This window comes from Heliangelus exortis, chromosome 19 (genome assembly GCF_036169615.1).
Source record: "Heliangelus exortis chromosome 19, bHelExo1.hap1, whole genome shotgun sequence".
In the NCBI taxonomy this organism is placed as follows: Eukaryota; Metazoa; Chordata; class Aves; order Apodiformes; family Trochilidae; genus Heliangelus; species Heliangelus exortis.
The window spans coordinates 1,973,612-1,994,762 of NC_092440.1; the positions used below are offsets into that span (position 1 = coordinate 1,973,612).

Genomic DNA, 21,151 nt, shown 5'->3' on the forward strand with positions numbered 1-21,151 from the left:
GGGCCCTGCTCTGGCAGGGGGGGTTGGACTAGATGATCTTTCCAGGTCCCTTCCAACCCCTAGGATTCTAGGATTCTATGATTCTATGGCATCTGCATTGGCTCCAGATCAATATTTGCTTCTTTAATCCCCACTCAGTGTCCCTGAAACGTTGCTGGCTGGGCTGCAGGGAGGGTGTACGTGTGAAGACTGTGGAGCTCTGGGTGTTGGTGTCCAAGGTGATGGTGCTGGCATTGAAAGGAGCCTGGAGATGGAAGCTTCCTGACTTAGTACCAACCACTGGGGGGGTCTTTGTGGTGGAATCAACAAATGTTAGGGGCTGGAAGGGATCACTGAGTTCAACCTGCTGAAGCAGGATCCCCCCAGGGCAGGTTTTGGGTTTAAAAATCATCACTGTTTTGTGCTTCCTGAGCTGAAGTTCCTAAGGAAAAAACCAGGGAGGGGAGGGCTGTCTCCCTGCAAACATTGCCAGGTCTGGTGTGAGGGTGCTGCCCAAATCCTGGCTGGCAGCTGAATGACAATTCCTGCGTTTCCTCTCCGTGCCTCACAGCCCTCTTCCCCTTCTCTGGGATTTGCTGGGTTATTTGAGGTGCTGTTTGCTGGCTGTTTCCTGCCCTCTTGAGCTGGACAGGAGGTAAATTCATTTTCACCTGCACTGCAGGCACGCTGGGCTTTTCAATCTGTTAATAAGCAGGTTTGTTTCTCAGGCACTTTATGCACTGCTCCGAAGGCTGGAAATGGAAACAAATATTCCTAATTACAGCATGCACTGAACAAAGCTGAATTGGATTCCATGACCTAGTTGAGCAACAGACCCTCTGGCAGAAAAGCTGACACTTGTCTCAGAAGAGTCTGTCACAGTCCTGTGGGGTTTTTTTGATATTTGTTCATTAGGGTGGTGAGCAGTGACAGAGAAACCACCATCTGCCTTGCCCAGATTGCTGCTATCACTCAGTCCTTGGGGACAGGAACTCCTTGTCCCTAGGGGGGCAGCAAGGACCTTTCAGCTATGGAATGAGTCTTTCCCTGCATTGCAGGACCTATTTTCTGGCCGTGGCAATTAGAGTGGAATAGAATTGTTCAGTTGGAAGGGACCTGCAGCAATCATCTAGTCCAGCTGGTGCTGGTGGACATCAACTGATGGTCAGCATCAAGTGATGGTGGGAAGTTTTGTTCTGCTTCCACCTCTGCTGTGTCTGTAGAAGGCTGTTAGTTTCTATTAGCAATCAAATGACAAAGAGAATATTACATTCCCCAAGCAGCACATTTTCTCCACTCTTAACAGGTTGTGACCTAACAGGTGTCAGCACTCTGCATTTGCTTTCTCCTGAGGGGTGGGTGTGGAAGGATGAAGAGTTTTACTTGCCTGTGATCTTAATGTGGGGTGGGCACAATGTTTGTGCTTCTTTCCAGTATGGTGACTACGATCCAAATGTCCACAAACGAGGCTTCTTGGCACAAGAGGAGCTGCTCCCAAAACGGGTAAGGAGCTCAGCCAAGGAGCTTCCAGGCCTGGTGGTCTTTTCTCTAACAGGGAGGGTCTCAGGGGACTGCCTGTGAGATGCACCCTGCTTTGCTTTTCTTTAACTTCCTTACCAAGGCAGAAGGTTCAAAAAGAGGTATTGAGGGAGGAGAATTCCATCTAGGGTGTAAATGTTTACTTTCTTTTCCTGGTTTCATCCTGCCTATGTCTCCTTGTGGTGGTCTGGTGAGAGCTTTCCTCTGGTGAATGCTTGGGTGTTGGGTGATGGGAGGGTGCAGGGCTGAGCCTGCCCTCCTGGGAATCATAGAATCCCAGACTGGTTTGGGTGGGAAGGGACCTTAAAGCCCATCCAGTGCCACCCCTGCCATGGGCAGGGACACCTCCCACCAGCCCAGGCTGCTCCAAGCCCCATCCAACCTTCAACACTGCCAGGGATGGGGCAGCCACAGCTTCTGGGGGCAACCTGGGCCAGGGGCTCAGCACCCTCACCCCAAAGAATTTCTCCCTCCCCAACATCTCCTCTCCATCTCCCCTCTTGCAGCTGCAAACCCTTCCCCTCATCCCATCCCTCCCTGTCCTTGTCCCAAGTCCCTCCCCAGCTTTCCTGGAGCCCCTTCAGGCACTGGAAGGTGCTCTAAGGTCTCCCCATCTGTCTCAAGGTGGGATGTGGGGCTGGGGTGGGGTCCCTTGGGGCTGGGGGGTTTCTGGCTCCCTTGCTGGCTAAGGAGACTGTGACAAGAGCAGCAATGTCACTTGGCCTCTTGTCTCCCCACCTCTCTCAGGTGATAAACCTGTACCAGATGACTCCAGAGATGTGGGAGGAAAGGATAACAGCCTGGTATGCAGAGCACAGGGGCAGAGCAAGGTGAGTGTGTGCTGGGTGGTGGCTCAGGGTCAGTCCCCTTGCCTGAAGGGTCACCAGAGCTTTGAGAGCTTTGGGCTGAGCTCTGCAAGGTGAATCCAGCTCAGCTCTGCAGCAGCCTCAGGAAGGACAAAGGGCTTTGCTCTGCATGTTACCTGCTCACTGAGGGGATACTTGAGAGAATTTGGGACTGGTGTTCAGCAGGGGAATGTCTCTGGAGCCTTTTGGGCCAGGAGAAGGAATGGGGGTTCAGCTGGATGAGGTGTCTTTCTTCCTTGGGTAGTGAAATGCTTCTTGTCAGGGATTTGAAAGAGGGGCTGCCCAGCCAGGGGTTCTTCTGTGTGCTTCAGGGACTGGGAGAGGGGACAAAGCCAGGATTGAGGTGCTGTGTGTGGCTTCAACAGCCGTGAAGCTGCTGGCAGGCTGCAGGGTGGGATTTGCTGTTGGGCTTTATTGATCTTGCCAGCAAAGCCAGGCTTGACCTGTGCAATCAAGACAATCCAGGCTCTAAAGCCTTGTGTGTGTGCTTAGGATCAGAAAGAGCAGCCATCCCCCACTCTCTGATCCTCCCCAACATTTTCACACTGACCTTTGTGTGTGTCTGACAGAGATGAAGCTGAAATGGAGTATCTGAAGATAGCTCAGGACCTGGAGATGTACGGAGTCAACTATTTTGCAATCAGGGTGAGTGTGGGTTCTGGGTCATGTTAATCTTTCTCTTGTGGGTTGCTGGGAGGCTGGAGGAGTAGAAGCTTGGAGAGCCAGCAGAGCCAGGAGGTGGCTGCAGTGCTGTGGGGACAGTCCCTGGGGCAGCTCTCCTGATGCTCCCTGCTGGGGGCGGTCACTGCTCAGAGCTGGTTGGTGAAGCTGGCAAGGGCTCATGTCAGCCCCTCCAAATGCAATAAAAGCATTTTCTGCTCTTTTCTTCCCTCCTGCAGAATAAAAAAGGCACTGAACTGCTCCTTGGAGTTGATGCCTTGGGTCTTCACATTTATGACCCAGACAACAGGTTAACCCCTAAAATCTCCTTCCCATGGAACGAGATCCGGAATATCTCCTACAGTGATAAAGAGGTATGGCTGCATCTCCCCTCTCCCCTGAGAGCAGTAAGAGCACAACTGCAATTTAAAATTATTTCTCTTGGCTTCTCTGTCTGCTGTGCTTGCTATCATAAGCTTAGCTAAGGGCAGCTCAGCTTCTCCAATTGAAAACTTAATTCTAAGCCCTTCTGAAACCTTCCAGGAGTGGGTATACAAGAGGTCAGCTGGGAGCTGTTTTGTTTGGTCTTAGAGTATATTCAAGCCCTCTCTGTTATTTTTTTTCCAGCAAACAAAGTTGCTTTTGATGTTCTTAGCCCTAACATCAGAGTTCAGGAGCTGAGATCTCTGCTGTGTATGTTAATGTGTATATAGACTGTATAGATGTGTTCCTGGTGGGAAGAGCTCTTGCCTCTTGCCATATCATTACATCATCTTGAGTTTTCAGGATGCTGGGCTTGGCATAACAGCTGGAATCTTTTTAGGAAGTTGAGTAATTTAAACCAGCTATTGGATAGATGTTTATTAAATCCAGAGCATAAATATGAATCTTCTGCATTGTTGGCCACCAGGTCTAGTTGAGAAGAGCAATGAAATGGGCCATGGAGGGGAAAATGATCAGCTCAATTTTCAATCTGAGAGAGCTGTTGAAAGAAACCAGCTGACTTCATGTTGAGGAAGAGTATTAACTTCTTAATTAAAAGTTGTTTTCTAATCTAAATGTGCTATTGATCAGGGTAAAAGCTAAAGGTTGCTCATCAGCTGCATTTGTTACATGTCTTGGGAAGTTTTATAGTAAAGCCATGCTGGCATTATCTTGTTTTACCCCTGAAAAACAAAGAGCTTCACAACTCTGCAAGACAGAGAGACTTGGGAAGCTTTCCTGCTGTCTGATCAGGCACAGCCTCCTAAATCTGAGGGCTAAAACCTCCTTAACCAGGCCTTGACACAAAGCTGTGATCAAGCTTTCTCCTGGGGGAGAGGACTGCCACCTCCCATCAGGTCAATCATCTGTGTAATAAGGTGATCACAAATAACCCTGACATGATAGTAAACAGGTTTAATAGGTGTGTGTGACAGCTACCTTGGCACCACAGAGGGCTTTCATCTCTCAGAGCAGACTGACAGTTTCTGTGGCACTGAAATTCCTTCTCCTAGCAGATTTCTACTCCTGATTTCAATGACTGGTGAGGGTTTTACCAGAGCCTGAGTCCAGGGACATCCATGCATGTCTGCCTGTGTTAGAGCCTTAAAAGTTTGGCTCTTAAACTGACAAAAGAAACCACTGCCAGAGTGAGCTGGGCTGAGCCCTTCCCTAATAGTGTTGGATTGACAAATAGACAGAGACTGCCTGCTTCACTGCTGCCTCTTCAGTCAGTTATTTTTGTAGTGCATGGGTCAGTGATGGAATATGTGCCTTTCTTCTTAAAACTGTGGGGTTGTGGAGCACTCCATCTTTTCAGGTTCCCTGGGGTTGGGTCAGAGTCTTCTGTCTGTCCCAGGGCTGGACTGGTGAAGCTCTGGAGCCTGGTGATGCCACCTCTGCCCTCCTGAGACCCTCTAGGGCAAAGCTCTTTGGGAGAGGGTAAACCCAGGCCAGGGTGAGGGCTGTTGGGTTGGCACAGTCACTAAAAGAGCAGGGGAATAATACTTTAAATTGCAGAGCAGTTTTGTGACAGGGCTGAGAGACCAGGAGAAGAAATGGGAACATTCCCCACATTCTGGTGAACAAAATGCAGGGAAAATCCCTTCTGTGCAAGCAGAGGTGTCACTGGGAAGGACAGCAGCTCCTGTTTCTGTGTTCCTAATGCAACCCTCCTGCCTGTCCATGGGGCAGCTGAGCTGCTGCTCCTTTTAGAAATGTCAGGGGGGTTCTGCTGTACCTCCTCATTCTGCCAGGAGAGCAGCATCCTGCCCTGGGAGGTGCTGAGCTGTCTCTGCTCTCTGCAAGGTGCTCTGCAGAGGACACTGGGCTGTCAGGCACTGCAGTCTGTAGGTGGACAACACTCTCCTTGCTTTTGTGGCTCTGGCATTTGTCTGACTGGAGGAGCTGTTGTCTCCTTGGTTGCTACTGATGCTACTTCTCCTGCTTGGCTAGAAGCCACAGGGACAGCTCTCAGCCTTGTTTGTCTGACACAGCTGACCTCCCCTGAGCCAAAGCTTTCAGTAAGGACTTTTATAGCTGCCTTTTTATTAAATGCACTGCTCTCTGATAACTCTCTCCCTCTTTATTTTTTTCCTTTTCAGTTTACAATTAAGCCATTGGACAAAAAGATTGATGTTTTTAAATTCAATTCGTCAAAGCTGCGTGTGAATAAGCTGGTAAGGCTGCCAACAGTCACTTTTATTGCCTGCAGCAGTACAAGACCAGGTTCTTTTGGGGCTTTTCAGAGGGACTGGCTTGACTGGAGCTGTGGTTTAGTGTAGCAGTTAGTGTCCCAGCCTCTAGAATAGATGAGGGGGAAGCTCAAGTCAAGCACCTTCACAGAACCTCTCCTGTTTTTCTGCTCCCTTTCTGAGCTCTTGGGTTACATCTGACCTGCCTGGCAGAACCACCTTGTAAGTAAAAGTTTTTTGTCAACTCCATCTTTGCTCCAGATCCCCTTTCCTCTCCTGCTGATCTTTCCCATCCTGCCCTGTGATGCAGAGTTTCTCCTAGAGCTGCAGTCCTGGCTTTTTCCTAAGCTGATTCCCTCTAAGGACACTCTCCCTATACAGGGATGACAGGGGCTGTATTGGGTTGTTCTCCTCAGCATCTGTGCCAGAGACCAGCCCTAGCTGGTGTTGTGGGTTTGGTATTAGAAGGAGCTTTGATCCAGGTTCTTTTGTAGCTCTGCATTATGTTAAGTCACACGAGGGACCCACAGAAAGCAGAGGGGGTTATTTTTCCTATCCTTACAAGAGAGGAACTTTGTTCTCCTGATCACAGACTGTCCTGTACCAAGGTGCTGCAGGGAAGTGGGACTTCCCAACAAAGGCCTCAGTTATGCACCCCTCAGGTTCATAGAAAAGAATCCCAGTTTAGAAACTGGGTAGAGCTTTCCCTCTTCTGTGTACTTCCCCCTTTACTAAGCCTCCTCTGGCATTGCCATAATTGTACCAGAGAAGACCACAATGGTGCTCCAAACCCTTCAGCAAAGATATCTGAAGGTGTCCAAGGAAGTTTTTGATATTTTGATGTTATTTATATGTAGTCCTGTCCAAGATGGAAAGAGATTTTCCTTCTTTTTTAAACAAAAAAAAAAAAATTAATCTCAGTGCTTTAAACATGCAGTTGGTTGAAGGTACAAGTTTATCTTGAACCAAAAGAAAGGGAACTGGCTGGAGCTGTAGCAGCCACTCTTTTGTTACTTGGCCTAATGCCTTTTTGGGCTTTTTGTACCTCTTGGTGTGGCCATGCTGTGCTGGCTGCCCAGAAAACAAACCATTGGTCTCTGCAAAGAGCTGAGGAGCTCTGCACAACCCAGGAGCTCGTGTTTGGTACAGGATTTGAGCTGTACCTCATCTCCTTGCCCTTCATGTGGGTCCAAGACCTTCCAAGGTTCGAGTTAAGTGGGTGGAAGTGCTTGCAAGTGCCAGACCAAAGCAGTTCAAGTGGTTTGGTGTGACAAGAATACAAATTACCTCCTCGTCATCATGTGTACAGCTGTTTCTCTCCACTCTTCACCCTTGACTGGAATAGATCCTTCAGCTGTGTATTGGAAACCACGACCTCTTCATGAGGAGGAGGAAGGCAGACTCCTTGGAGGTCCAGCAGATGAAGGCACAGGCCAGGGAAGAGAAAGCCAGGAAGCAGGTGAGAGACATGTTGCATGACTGGACTGTGAGCCAACAGCAGAAATGGAGATGAACTGGGGCAGGAACAGCCTCCAGAGTGACATCAAGCACATGGAGCAGCTTTGAGGGAAGGTCCAGCTGAACATCTCTTGTTAGCAGCCTGCTGCCACCTTGCCAGGCATTCACAGCTTGGCTCTGCAGGTTGATGGCAGCCTGGCAGCCCCCACATTTGGGCGAGCAGGACCAGGAGGAGGGGAGGGAAGAGCTGATCTGGTGTCCTACATGTGTGCCTCCACCTCCCCTGCCTGGCTGGACACCTGGAGCAAGCTGGGGTAGTTGCCTGTAATTCGAGCAGGGGCTAGGAGGGGGAGCTGTGCTTTTGCAGTAGCTTTTTGCCTCTTTTTTTTTTTTTTTCTAATTACAAGGTGATGGAATGCAGGGCAGCATTTCTGGGGGGTGCAGCCTGCATGCTAATTGGGTGCTGGCCTCCTTTATCTGCAACAGGTCAGGCCAGGCAGACAGAAGGGCTCTTTTGGAGGCAGCAGCATGGAGCATATATCAGCAAATTGGATTGGATGAATCATTGTTCTCTGCTCGTAGACTTCCTCTACTCACTGAAACCCACACAGCTAATCTGAAGGCTGGTGCTTAGAATATAAATGTCCCCTTTTGCAATAAGGCCACTAGATAGCAGCAGAAGAAACCAAAGCAGCCACTTGCACCCTGGAGGGTCTTATGCTCAAGGGTCTGCTAAGTTAAAGGGGTTCCATGTCCACAAAGGTGCCTGTGGGTGCTGGCCTGGGTGTTGAGGTGCTCAGCTGACCTGGAGATGTGAGGTGGTTTGTCTTGCAGGTACCTCCTGGAGGAGTTCTGCTCCCTGTAGTTTGTGGGGTGGCAGGAGAGGATGGGACATGGGTGACTATGGGGGCAACCAGGATGTGGGTGACTGTGGGGGTACCCAGACCATGGGTCACTATGGGGGTAACCAGGACAGCTCCTCTCCTTCTTGCTTCCCATGGGGATTCCTCTGTTCAGTCAGGAGCTGACATTAGTGGATCAAGCCATGTGGTGTCCCAGTGCTGGTGGCTTCAGGAAGAGGGTTCATAATCTGAGATTTTGGGGCCTTCCTCTCCCAGCAGCAGGAACCTACAGGGAGGGCACTGAGGGGGAGCAGGAGCTCTTTGCTTCCCCTCAGATCCAGAGCCCTTCTGCTCTACAGGAAAGGTCCTGAGGTTTCTGCTGCCCTTGGCTGTCTCACCTGCTTTCTCCTCCCTCCCCAGGATCTCCAGTTGTTAACTGGTTCCAGGGAATTCTTGTTCATGGAAGCCCTGAGTGGGATGATAATTAACGAGGGGAACCTTTAATTGAAGTCAGCAGAGCTGTTACAGCAGTGGGCGTCCCACTTCCAGAGCACAGTTGGTGGCCAAGGAGCAGGAAGATGTGTCTTCTTTCCCTTATTAAACCCAGTGGGTGGCCTGGGCAGGGCTGTGAGTCCATGCTGGAGCCTGGAAATTTATAATGCACCCATCTCTGGTTGTACTGGAGTGCTGCAGCTCAGCGTGTTGGTGTCTCCCTGTGGGTGCTTAGCTAGCAGGGAGGCAGCTGTTGGACACACTCAGTCTGCACAACACTCTCAGCTATTTCTGGGAAGAGGTGACAGGACTCTGGTGGGTTGTCTCATTGTGGTTGGGACCTTTACCCCCCGGAAAAGTATTTTTATTTCCTGCAGACCAAGCTGAAGGTAGAGAATTTGTCATGTCTAGGAAGTGATAGGGGTGGTCACACTCTTTGCAACCTCTATAAATAAGTGGAATTAAGTTTCCAGCACGCTGGGTTAGATGTCTGACCAAAAGCAGCAGCTATCCATGTCCTTCAGATGCCTCTCTGGCACTGTGTCTGGACTTGATGTTTTGAAGATGCCTCCAGACTGCCCTGAAGCTCAGTCTTGCTCTGAGAAACTCCAGGTGTAGCTGGAGCTCTTGGAACCCCCCTGTGTGGGTCTGCCCCGTGGGTCAGGATGGGAGGGTGCTCTCTGGGGACGTGGTCACCTGCAGGTGGCTGGTGGGGCAGTGCTGTGGGTCACATCCTGAGTAGAGGGAGTCTCTTGGGAATGGCACTTTTTAGGGGAGCAGGGTGCATCGGAGTCACCCCTGTTAAGGGTGATAAGCAGAGTGGAGGTGGCAGTGCAGCCCTGTGCTGTCGCCCCCACGTGGTGACCTTTTCTCAACCTTTGGAAAGCCTTTCTGCTCCATGTCATTTCTCCTCACCTTCCCCACCTCCCTCTCCCTCTTTCCCAGATGGAACGGCAGCGCCTGGCCCGAGAGAAGCAAATGAGAGAAGAGGCTGAGAGGACAAGAGATGAACTGGAGAGAAGATTGATGCAGTTAAAGGAAGAAGCAACAATGGCCAACGAGGCTCTGGTGAGTGTCTGGGAGGTTGTTTCCTGAGGCACTGCAGCTCTTCCAACTCCTGAAGCATTTTGGGAAGCACATTCTGACCCTGCTGTGACTGTTCTCAAAGCTCTGAGATCAGGAGTGATCAGGAGGCTGGATGGAGATGTTTTCATCTCACTAGCCTGCTGTGGCAGGAGCACAAAGGAGGAGGGTTTGGGAGAGAGCCTGGGCACATTCAGGTTTTGGCTGCAGAAGTCTGCAAGCATTCATGGTAGGGGAGGGATGTGGGAAGTCAGCAGCCCAGGGCCCTGCTTTGCAGGGAGTGAGCACATTTGGGGAGACATTCAGCCTGCTTTGATGGCTTAATGTGCTTTCATTCTCAGATGAGGTCTGAAGAGACAGCAGACCTGCTGGCTGAGAAGGCTCAGATCACAGAGGAGGAGGCCAAGCTCCTGGCACAGAAAGCAGCTGAGGCTGAGCAGGAGATGCAGAGAATCAAAGCCACGGCCATCCGGACAGAGGAGGAGAAGAGACTGATGGAACAGAAGGTGCTGGAGGCAGAGATGTTGGCACTGAAAATGGCAGAGGAGTCGGAGAGGAGGTCAGAGGGTACAACCTTGCAGCTGCCTCTGCTTTGCTTTCCAACCCCCTTTTGACTTGGCTGACAGAGCAGCTCATGCCTCGAGTTAGTCCATCCACTGGCTTGCAGTGAGCTGGTGGCCTCCTGTGCATGTATGACAATAAATGCCCCAAGGCTCAGCTGGTTTCTCTCCTTATCTCACTTTCCCAGAGCTGGGCTGTCCCTGAGTGGGAAGCAGTGGTGGTAGAGCAGTGAAGGCCCTAATCTTTCCTTGGGTTGGAGCTGGACACCCTTCCCTGAAGCCTTTTTTGGGAGAGGGGTGAAAGGTACCGTGGTCCTTGGCACTCTGCCTTCTGCACCTCACATCCTGACTGCAGAAGCCAGCTCTGCTTTTGGGTGATTTCTACAAACACCCACTGCCTTCCCCAAAGTATTTCACCACAGGGATGACACTGGAGGGGAGAGTTCTTTGGTGGGTGACAGATCCACATGTGCTGATCTCTCTTTGTTCTGCCAGCTCCCTCTCAGTTTAGTTCTCCGTACCAGTCATGAGGTCTCTGTTTCAGGTTAGCCTGGAGGTCTCCCTGGCTCCTGGAATCTTTGCTTCTTGTTAAAACTGCTGTTTCCATCCTCTTGATACCAGAGCCTTGGTCCCATGGTGCATTTGGTAGTGAGCAAGTAAAAGATCATTCTTGTTTCCTTCCAACTGATTACTCTTCTCTGTGAGAGCTCACTCCCTGTCAGCCTTTCTGCTTGGTTGAACACTGCCCTTGTCCATCTCTTCTTGCCTTGCTCTCTGTCTGGTGAATTCTCCACTCAGATTTCCACCTAGCAGAGAAAGCTTCCTTCCTTTGGTGTTCTTGCAGGGAAGTCCTTGAGCCTCAGGGGTAAATACTACTTTTAGCATTGTTGAGCCTTGTGAGTAGGCAAGCTTGGGTGCTTTTTCCTTTCAGTGTAGTAAATAATTGTTAGTAGAGGCTTACTTGTCAGTCACTGCCTCTCCTGCTGTACATCTGTGCTTAACTTTGGAAGTGATTCTCAGTGTTGTGGTGTCTTGGCACACTTCTCCAGCCTTTAGCCTTGCTTGGTGATGCTCATGCAGCTCCCACGTTGGTGCTGCCTTTCTCTGGCTTGGATTTTGTGCTAATTAAAACACCCTCCATGTCAGAGATTCCCTTGTTCAAACCATTTCTTAGTTTAGGTCTTGTTGCAGGACAAATCTCTGCCTATTCTGGACCTTCACTGTAATTCTGCTTCTCAGTCTTCTCACTCCTTTTAACTTCAGGCTGATATTTGACATTTGCTCTTTTTCCTTTGCAGGGCAAAGGAGGCTGATCAGCTGAAACAAGACCTTCAGGAGGCTCGTGAGTCTGAGAGGAGAGCAAAGCAGAAGCTTCTGGAGATCACCAAGTCATCCTACACAGTAAGAGCAACCTCTGGATGTAGTTCCCAGTTCCCAGTCCATAAATCTGCCCACCCTGTAGCCTGGAGGAGTTTCAGGTCTCCATCCTCTTGGAAGAGGGGTAGGAGCTGTCTGCATTGCTCAGCAGCTCTTTTGTCCAGGCAGAGGGTCACTTTGCTCTTTTTCTTCTGTCCTCTCTCCCCTGCTTCTTGCTACCGGGGCAAGGGAGCTGCTGCTGAAAGTAAAGGTGGCAAATTTTAGACTAATTTAACCAATTATTGCTTTGCTGGCAGTTTTGGTGTGAACCAGTTCAGTAATAGCTTTTAAAACAGGGTTAAATACTTAGAGTGCAGAGGATGTCTTTGTTCTTTTGGGGCAGGATAAATGTGTGAATTCATTTTCTGGGGAGCCACTGTGTACCTAGGTGCTGGAAAAAAAAAAAAACCACTTCCTTGGAAGGGACATTATTCCATAATTGCCCATTAAGAGGATTTCACACCTTGCTTTGAAGCACCTGGTGAGCCAGACTGACCCCTGGCTCTGATCCCTCTGGCAGTTCCACTTCTCCAGTTGTGCTTCAGGGTCTCCAGACCCAGACAAGTGCTGCCCTCCCTGCAGCACCCAGCTGCCTCACTGCCTAGAGGGGTGGAGGGGGAGGAAAGAGCTGCCCAGCTTCAGCAGCAGACTCAGCAGATGTACCTGGCACTTACTGACACTGCCAGTACTGAAGTTTTCATTTCAGGCTTCTTCCCCCCCTCCTCCTCTGGAGACTTTTGAGGAGCAGATTGAAGAGGGCTTGAGAAGAAATAATTTGTCATCCCAATTCTTTGAAGTTCCCTGCAAACAAATGTTCAGAAGCCTTTAGAAATGGCAGTGATGGTGAATAGCCAGATGCTCTTCAACTGTGAGACACTCAGTTGAGGGCTCAGTGCCCATACAGCTCAGCTTTGGGGTGGGTTTAGGGTTTCTGGGATCCATGAGGTCTTTTATTCTGGGTTTAACTTGGGTGCAGGGTGGAGTGTCCTCACTGAACCTCTGCTGGGTTCAGTGCTGGAGCAGCACTTCCACCTCCCTGTTCCCTCCTGTTGCTGTGCCCATCCTCAGCTGAGCAGCACCCCAGCTTTCCAGCCCTTCCATACTGCAATCCACACAGAACCCCCTAGTCCTGGCACATGGTGCTGCCTCCTCTCCCTCCCCTTGGCCTTCCTGCTGGTGCCAGGAGGGGCAGGGATGTGCCTTTGTCCCCCCCAGTTATGTGGCAGGGTCCCTGGTGGAGCAGCTGCTTCTCCCATCCCTGTTGGAGTCCTGGGAGGAACCCTGTGTCACCCTGTGAGCCCCTTGTCACAACAGGGAGCCCCATGTCACACTGGGACCTCTGTGTCACACAGGGCTCCTGTTTTTCCAAGGTCCAGGAGAGGCAGGTGTGAGTGTTGTGCCCACGTCCAGGTGACAACACCTTCCTGTCCCTTTGCCCCCTCTCACACTGGTCTCACGTCCCACTCTGCTGCCTGCATGTTTGGGTCAGAGCAGTGGGATGTGGGGAGATCCCCTTCCTGCTCTGGGTTGGGGTCAACCTCCCTCTCCTGCCAGCACATGGAGGGACCCAGTGGGTGAACACAGAGCAGAATGAGCCCAGGCTGGCCTGAGGGATGAAGCAGTTCTGAAAGCTGCTGCTGGGAGGCTCGAGGCCCTAAGGAGGGTGGCAGCTCTGCCAAATGGTGCAGGATTCCAGCTCCTCACTTCCTTAATGAGGGTGTAACTCTGATCTTGTTCTTTTCCCTGGTCCCAGGGCTTGTGCTGTGTTGTCCCCTGGCACTGACTTCCCCTTGAGGGGAGAGGAGGGAGGGAGTGGATAGATGGGTTGCAGAAAAGACAAGAAAGAGTTAATTTGTTGGGTTTTTTTTCCTGTAACTTTCCAGTCTCCCATCCTGGTTCTTTCAGGCTTGTTTCAGTGTCTTATTAGTCCTTGAAGCCCAAGCTGCTGTTGTGATGGGACTGGGAAGGTGATGCATGAGAGAGAAAACGTGAATCTGAGTCTCAGGCCATCAGGGCTGGGAGAACAATTCATCCTATACTGACTTAGCAACACTCTGCCTCTTTCATTGCCCTTCAGGTACCATTCATGGTAAGACTAAAGGCATCTTGTGTCTTCTCTGATCCTCCTGAAGCAGCAGGGCTTGCCCAGATTCTTGAGCAGTGAGTTAAAGGCTGTGGCAGCAACAGGAGGAGCTCTCCTTGCTGGGAAGCCTGAGGACAGGACTTGTTCTCTGCTTCCTCCTGTACTCCAGAGGGATGACTGCTGTCAGCAGGGTGCTTGCCTCTATGAACAGCAGGGAATTGCTTCAGTGCAGTAACAGGGTTACACAGTTTGTTCCAGGTGAGGAAACACCTCAGGGAGAAGGTCTGTGTCCTCTTTATTATCCCACATCCTTGTGACACCCCGTGTCAGCCGGGATTACTACAGAGGGCAGGGAAGTGCTTTGCTCCAGATGAAACCCCTGCCTTGGAGAGGGTTCTTTGCTCTTTCCTTCTTCTCCCTCACTGCAGCAGCTCTGACTTCTCCACCAATTTTTTCAGTTGATGAGGAGAGGCAAGGAGGTGGCTGTAGTAACCCTGACAAATTGGCATCTGGACTTAATGATTGCAGCAACTGAAATTCCTGCTTTACTGTTACTGCTCTTGTTTGGGCTTTGTGTTTTTTTGTTTTGCTTTGGGTTTTGGCTTTTTTTTGTTTTGGTTTGGGTTTTTGTTTCTTTTTAAATAACAAAGCCCAACAAGCTGGGTCTGAAAAAGCTGCTGAAGGTTGTTTGAAGGCCAGGAAGCTGGTTTTGATGATCCTGGCTCCCCTGCATGGCAGCATCTCACGTGGGAAAGGCTCTGTGAACACCTGTGTGCCTTATAGGGAAGGGACCAGAATGTCAATGTGGTGCAACTATTGAAATCTGTTAAGTGCTTTGGCAGACCTGTCCTGTTGCCTTCGAGACTGGAATTTAGGGACTCAGTTGTCCTTCCCAGCCCCTGCTCCAGCTTGTTGTGGCTGTGTTTTGTGCTTGCAGCAATCACTAAGGGGAGGAAGAAATCCTGTTGCCTTCTGGTGTGAGTCTTAACTCACCTGGAACACTCCAGCCTGGCCAAGCAGTGCAGTGTCAGGTGCCACCTCCTTTATTCTTGCATTCCAGCTTTGGCTCTGCAGGCTGGAGGAAATTTTGTCCCTTTCAGGTTTGTCCAGCTGGAGAGCAGACCCTGGCTGTCTGTGGTGAGGGAAGAGGAAGGTTATGGTGCAGAGTGAATCTGTCACCAGCCTGGTGCTGGTGGTTCTTGTGGATCTAACTGCAAAAAAAAGCCCAGAGAAGAAAGAAGGGGAAGAAATAACCTGTTAAAGCTGAGGTTCTGGTTCACTGGGGCAGGTACCAGAACCAAGCCCACAGCATTTGGTGTGTGCTGCCAGCACAGGCTGTCTCTGCAGCACCATCTCCTGCCATCCCGCAGTCCAGTCTGGTTTGGGCAGGTTGTTCTCATTCCAGAAATCCCTTCAAGCAAGAAGGAGCTTCTAGCAGGGAGGTGGGTGACCTTTTGGATGCTGGGCTGGATTTCTTGTACCCAAAATGAGGGCTAAGCATGCTGGCAGCAGTTGTGACTCAGAGCCACACACACTGTCTGCCAGCTGAAGCCACCGTGCCACCCTTGACGTGTGCCTCATCTAACATCTTGCAAGAGCAGAGTGATGGTTTCAGTCAGGATGCTTTTTCTCTGCTGGTAACGAGCCCATTTATTACAGGTGTGGCAGAATTTTTGACTGAGAGAAAGGTCATTTTTTTAGGGGAGGATGGAATCCAAAGGGCCTGGCAGTGGGTGTCCCTGGGGGATATCACAGCACTTTGCCAGAGGAGGAAAGTCACCAGTCCTTGCTCAGGTGTGAGATGAGTGATTCCCTGTGTTATCTCTGCATTTCCAACTGAACCTAGCAGTGGTTCCTAGACCCTTGGAACTGTAAATTGCTGCAAAAGGAAGAATGTCTTGGTGTAGCTCTGTGGACCTTGCTGAAATTGCATCCTCAGTTAACCCTCGGGGTTACGTTGCTCTTTGCTCAGTCTGAGGAGCACAGTGCAGGACTCATCCAGGGTCTCATCTTGCCTCTGTTCAGAGCTTGCACTTTTAAAATAGGATTTAATGTTAAATAGCTGCCAGATGTCTCCCAAGAGGCAGCTTCTGTCCAGCATTGTTTTAAGTGGCACAGCAGGGACAAAACCTGTTTTTTACCAAGTTTTGTCAATAGATTCTGAAAGCAGGTGGTGTGTTGTCTCCTTTTTTACTAACACAAAGAGCTGGGTCCCAGAGGAGCAACAGCTCTGAATGGGAGAGAAAATTGGGAACAGAGCAAAGGGATCTTTGGGAGGGTGCTTGGAAAACTGGGGTTGTTTGCTGTTCTGCTTCTGCAGCCTGTTTGGAGTGCTTGCCATCTTCTGCTTTAGTGAATCACTGGCTGCAAAAGAGCCTCAGAATCTGCTCTCTGGAAATAACCTGCTCTCTGGAAATAACCTGCTCTCTGGAAGTAACCTGCTCTCCAGATTGAGGCTGGTTCAGACAAGTGGGGCTGAGGGCTGTGTTATATCAGGGGTAATTTACACATTAAAAAAAATGTACACAAATAAAACACCCTCGAGGGTCAGTCCTGGCACCAGTACTATTCAGTATGTTTATTGATGACCTGGACAAGGGAACAGAGTGTGCTATCAGCAAGTTTGCTGATGACACCAAGCTGGGAGGAGTGAGTGGCACCCCAGAAGGCTGTGCTGCCATTCAGAGGGACCTGGACAGGCTGGGGAGTTGAGCAGGGAGAAATTGAATGTATTCCAACAAGGGCAAGTGAAGAGTCTTACATCTGGGAAAGAACAACTCCAGGTACTGGGACAGGGTGGGGACTGAGCAGTGGAGGAGAAAGGGCCCTGGGGGTGCTGGTGGATGGAAGGATGACCATGAGCCAACAATGTGTCCTGGTGGCCAAGAAGGCCAATGGCACCTGGGATGGTCAGTGGGTCAAGGGAGGTTCTCCTCCCCCTCTGCTCTGCCCTGGTGAGGCCACATCTGGAATATTGTATCCAGTTCTGGGCCCCCTCAGTTCCAGAAGGACCAAGAATTGCTTGAGAGAGTCCAGTGCAGAGCCACCAAGATGATGGAGGATTGGAACATCTCCTGATGAGGAAAGGCTGAGGGAGCTGAGGAGCTCTGCAGCTTGGAGAAGAGGAGAATGAGGGGTGAGCTTATAAATGTTTAGAAATCCATAAAGGGAGAGAGCCAGGAGGATGGAGTGAAGCTTTTCTAGGGGTTCTCTAGAACCAGGACAAGGGGCAATGGTTATAAACTGGAACATGGGTGGTTCCATATAAATATTAGGAAGAATTTTTTCACTGTGAGGGTGACAGAGCCCTGGCCCAGGCTGCCCAGGGAGATTGCAGAGTCTCCTTATGTGGAGACATTCAAAGTCCTCCTGGATGTGTTCCTGTGTGACCTGCTGGAGGTGACCCTGCTCTGGCAGAGGGTTTGGACTCAATGATCTTTCAAGGTCCCTTCCAACCCCTCACTTTCTGTGATTCTCTGATCCTATGATCAGTTTGCTGCCTGTTGCTGGAGGAACATTTCTGTGGCTCAAAGGGATTTATTTGTGCTCTCTCCCTCTCCAGCAGTCCATGAACTCGAGCACAACAGCACTGCCCACTGACCTGCCAAGCTTCAACCTCATCAGTGAGAACCTGTCCTTTGACTTCAAAGACACAGACATGAAGAGGCTTTCCATGGAAATTGAGAAGGAGAAGTAGGTGGTGGCCGGGCTGGGGTTTGTGTTTTGGCTGTGGTGGGAGGAATCGTGCTGGGGCTGAGTGAGACTTTGATGTTCCAGACACACAGGTGGGAGGTGACAAGGAGGGAAGTCTTTCAGGATCACATTTACCAGGTCCTTGGGAGCTCTGCCCAGAGTGTGACGTGGCTGGATGACGTCTCTGGGTGAGGATGTGGTGTCACAATTGTGTCCCTGCTCCTGCCTAATGGGGCGTTCGAGCCAGTTCCTCTCTGGATGGTTAACCCAGCTCTTGTTTAGGCTTTAACTGTCCTTGTTGGAAGCAAGAGTTAATATCAGTCTGCCTGCTGGGGCACTTGCTGGGTCCAGAGAACTTAAAGAGGGCTGGTGTCTGTGCTGAAGCCCCACGTGAGGGCTTTAACCCCTTTTTCTTGGAATCTGTGTCGTGTTTATGTATTAAAAGTGTGCGTAAGCAAGCTTGGATGTGACTCTTAAGCTTTGATCTTGTGTTTTCCTGGGGGTGTAAGTCTAGCCTTCAAAATTACAAATTTAGCAGAAATCAAAGCAGATCCGATTTTAATCTCTGTAGTAATAATGTGCTTTGTTCATTGATTGGGTAGCAGATCAAAGCTAGAAGGGCTCTGCCAAAGCATCCCAGCCAAAACTTCCTGAGGCTGGCATGAAACACCCCTGAATCCCAGAGGGTGGTTTATTTTGCCTCTGCTGTCTGCCCTCTCCTTTGTATGGAATAACAGACCACTGTGCTAGAGAAAGGGATTTAAAACTTCTCCTAAAGCTAGAAGGGAAAAGACAGCAGCTGAAAATAACTGGATAATTCCTGGTTCTGCACCCAGGATGCTAACTAGGTCATCCCCCTCTCTGAAGTGGGAAGAGCTTGGCTCTGCCAAACTCTGAAAGCAATATCATGCTTTCCCTGACTTCTCTGGGACTGTTCTCCTTCATCAGGGGCTGAAATAAACCCCTCTAGAAATTCTGGCACTCTGAAAAGGTTCTTGTCAGCCTGCTAGTACTTCAACCTGGGTCTTGCTATTTAATCACAAATACAAGGCTGGCATGAGGTGTTTTTTGTCTCCTCTTGGAAGGCTTCCTTGGTTTAGTCCAGGCTCAAAACAAAGCCTTGGGGCCAAGGAATGGAATGGAATGGAATTCCCTGCTGCTGGAATTTTGTGGTATCCTTTCCTTGGGAGAGCTTGCTCTCTTCCGAGGATGTTGTGTGTCTAAAAGAGAGCTGATATTTTGGGGACAGTGCTTGCTCCCACACATTTTACAAGCCAGATCTCTCTAAAACATGAGAAGTCAGTACATCAGGGTCCTTCCTCACTGGAAGGATTTATCCCTTGGAGTTTGTGAGCTGGGTTAGACAGAGGGGCAACGACTGCAGAAAGAACTGCCCTGTAGACTGAAACTGTGTCGTGGTCACCTGTGTCATGGTGCAGCTCCACTTGGAGGCTGGGAGTGAATAAATACCACCCAGCAGCTTCAGTTTGGCTTTTTTTTTTTCTTTTTTCTTTTAAGTAACATAACCTAGAGTTTTGTTCTTGGGTCAGCTGTCTGGGTCCTCTTTTTAGTAACAACCAACTCATCATTTGGGTTAGTTTACTGTGTGCTGCTGTCAGTTCTACACACTAGAAATGATGGAAATAAGGGGTTTTTTTCTGCTACAACTCCTTGACATGGTATCGTGTCACCATGTGCAGCTGGCCAGCACTAACCCAGGACTCTTGTGTGTGCTAGGGTAGAGTACATGGAGAAGAGCAAACACCTGCAGGAGCAGCTGAACGAGCTGAAGACAGAAATTGAGGCACTGAAGCTGAAGGAGAGAGAGACAGCTCTGGATATATTGCACAACGAGAACTCCAGCAGAGGCAACAGCAAGCACAACACTATTAAAAAGGTATCAGAGGGCTCCAGTTTGTATCTCTCGTGATTGAAATCCTTTAAAAACAGCAACAAAGTAACCCTCCCGTTTCCTTTAGCTTTTGCACAAGTTGTTATAATAAAATTGTTTGATCTAGGCTTTCTACCCCGGCTGCTTAGCTTTGAACTGGGGTGCAGAGAACTTCAGCTTATGCTGGCTCCTGGTTTCTGTTTGCCACCACCAGACCTTGTCTTTTCAGTGCTGTGGGAGGGAATCCTAAGGTCTGGAGGTCAAGATGTTTTGCTGTACCTTAACAAAAGCTGTACAGGATGCTGTTAGAAGGGATCTGATACCCTGTGGACCCCAGGGGCAGGAAAAGCCCCTGCCTGTTGTAGCCATTTCCTACAAGCATTGCAGGGAAGCAGCCTTGTGTTTGGCTGGTGAATAATAAGGGCAGAAATACTCAGTTTACAGACTCTCAGTACAAAAAGCCAAAAACCTCATGCTCTTCTTTTTAGTCTGTTCTCTAGTAACTCATAGTGCAGCTTCAAATACTAACAGCAAAACCTTTGGCTAGCTGCTCTCTCTGCTGTGGCCCCTGGAACCACCTCCCTCCTCTGGAAACACACTTGAGTTGGAGAACTTCACCAAAAAGTTAGGATGTGTGGGTCTGCTGGCTCAGGGCCACACCTGAGAGGTCACAGCAAAGCCCTGCCATAATTTTTTACATCCTGTTCTTCCCTTTTTTGCTTAGTAGCTCAGCTCCTCCAGCTGGGCTCAGCATAAGGAGGGGCTGGGGGTGCATCCCTAGGCAGCAGAGTGGGATGTGGGGCTGAGTCCCAGTCACCTGCAAGGGCTTTTTGTCCTTCCAAAGGCTTTTTCCCTATCTGGCTCTCTGCCCTCCTTGTGAGGGATCCAAAAACCTATATGGCACAAGATGGGGATTGTGGTAACAACTCCAGGTTTGGAAAAAAAAAAATCTGTATTTCTTTACTACTCCCTGCTGAGAGTTAACATCTGAAAGGATTTGAAAGTATCAGTTCATGTTGCCTTTCCTGACTGGGAGTTTGTCACCACTGAACTGGGGCAGGACACTGGATCTGGTGGGTCCCACTTCCCTGTTCCCCTGTGCTAACCCTGAGTTCTGTCCCTCCAGAGCAGGGAGTGTTGAAATCCTCACAGACCCTTTGGTCACTGTAGCATTTCTCCTCCCAATGGCTTTTTGTTGGGTTTCATCTCAGTGCTCAGAGCCCTTGGCTTCGACAGAAAATGCTAAATTTTCCCTTCTGACAGAGAGGAGTGCATAGGGAGCCACTGGTCCCATTTGTCTCACTGAAAGAAAGTGGCTGGGCAATCATTTGTCTGCCAGGGACAGGGCACTCAGTCTCCTTTGAACCTGGAGGCTGGAGCTCTCCCTTCAGGAGAAGACCAGGGCTGCCTGGCTCCTGCACCTCTGGCCAGAGGAGCAATTTTTTTTTTTCAATAAAAGTCTTATTAGTGGAGCACAATGGAGCAGAATCACAGGCTGCTTTTGTTCCTGCCACCAGGAGGTCTGGAAGGGCTTTTGTCTTTGCAGTTGGGAGGGAAAGGAAAAGGCAAGGCAGTGGAAATGGGGTGGGAGCAGTTTAACAGGACTTAAAATACAAAATACACCAACCCTCTGCCCCACCTGGAAGCTGCTGAGCACTTCAGCACTGGGGGCAAGCTGTAGAGATTACAGAAACAACCTGCTTTTACTCCCATGACAGAGGATTATTTTTCTTTTTTCTTTTTTCTTTTTTTCATTTTTTTTTTCATTTTATTTTGCTGGTTTAGCCTCAAGCCCAGGGCAGAAGACCTATCTGCATTTGAGACTGCCAAGTAGGTTATTCCAAGGTACTCTGCCTGGGGTGATGGGCTCCCCTGGCTGGGATACTAACCCTGCATGAGCTTCCCTGCCCTACA

The 21,151-nt window shown here is 49.9% G+C and overlaps 1 protein-coding gene across 8 annotated transcripts in view; it reads left to right on the plus strand.

Moving 5' to 3' along the window:
- The window catches only part of NF2 (NF2, moesin-ezrin-radixin like (MERLIN) tumor suppressor), a 50,934-nt gene that overhangs the window by 20,830 nt on the left and 8,953 nt on the right, over positions 1-21,151 (plus strand). For 2 of the 8 annotated variants that reach the window (XR_011729592.1, XM_071762655.1), the window contains exons 5-16: positions 1,414-1,482; positions 2,266-2,348; positions 2,954-3,029; positions 3,284-3,418; positions 5,630-5,704; positions 7,065-7,178; positions 9,457-9,579; positions 9,936-10,153; positions 11,453-11,555; positions 17,216-17,346; positions 19,084-19,243; positions 21,023-21,067. Coding sequence is in view for 7 of the 8 variants with exons in the window: in XM_071762655.1 (XP_071618756.1) it covers positions 1,414-1,482; positions 2,266-2,348; positions 2,954-3,029; positions 3,284-3,418; positions 5,630-5,704; positions 7,065-7,178; positions 9,457-9,579; positions 9,936-10,153; positions 11,453-11,555; positions 17,216-17,346; positions 19,084-19,243; positions 21,023-21,058 (1,323 nt within the window). In the remaining variant the exon portion in view is untranslated. Of the gene's footprint in view, positions 1-1,413; positions 1,483-2,265; positions 2,349-2,953; positions 3,030-3,283; positions 3,419-5,629; positions 5,705-7,064; positions 7,179-9,456; positions 9,580-9,935; positions 10,154-11,452; positions 11,556-17,215; positions 17,347-19,083; positions 19,244-21,022; positions 21,083-21,151 lie in introns of all 8 variants that reach the window. The other 6 variants (XM_071762657.1, XM_071762656.1, XM_071762653.1 and 3 more) reach the window with 6 other exon arrangements.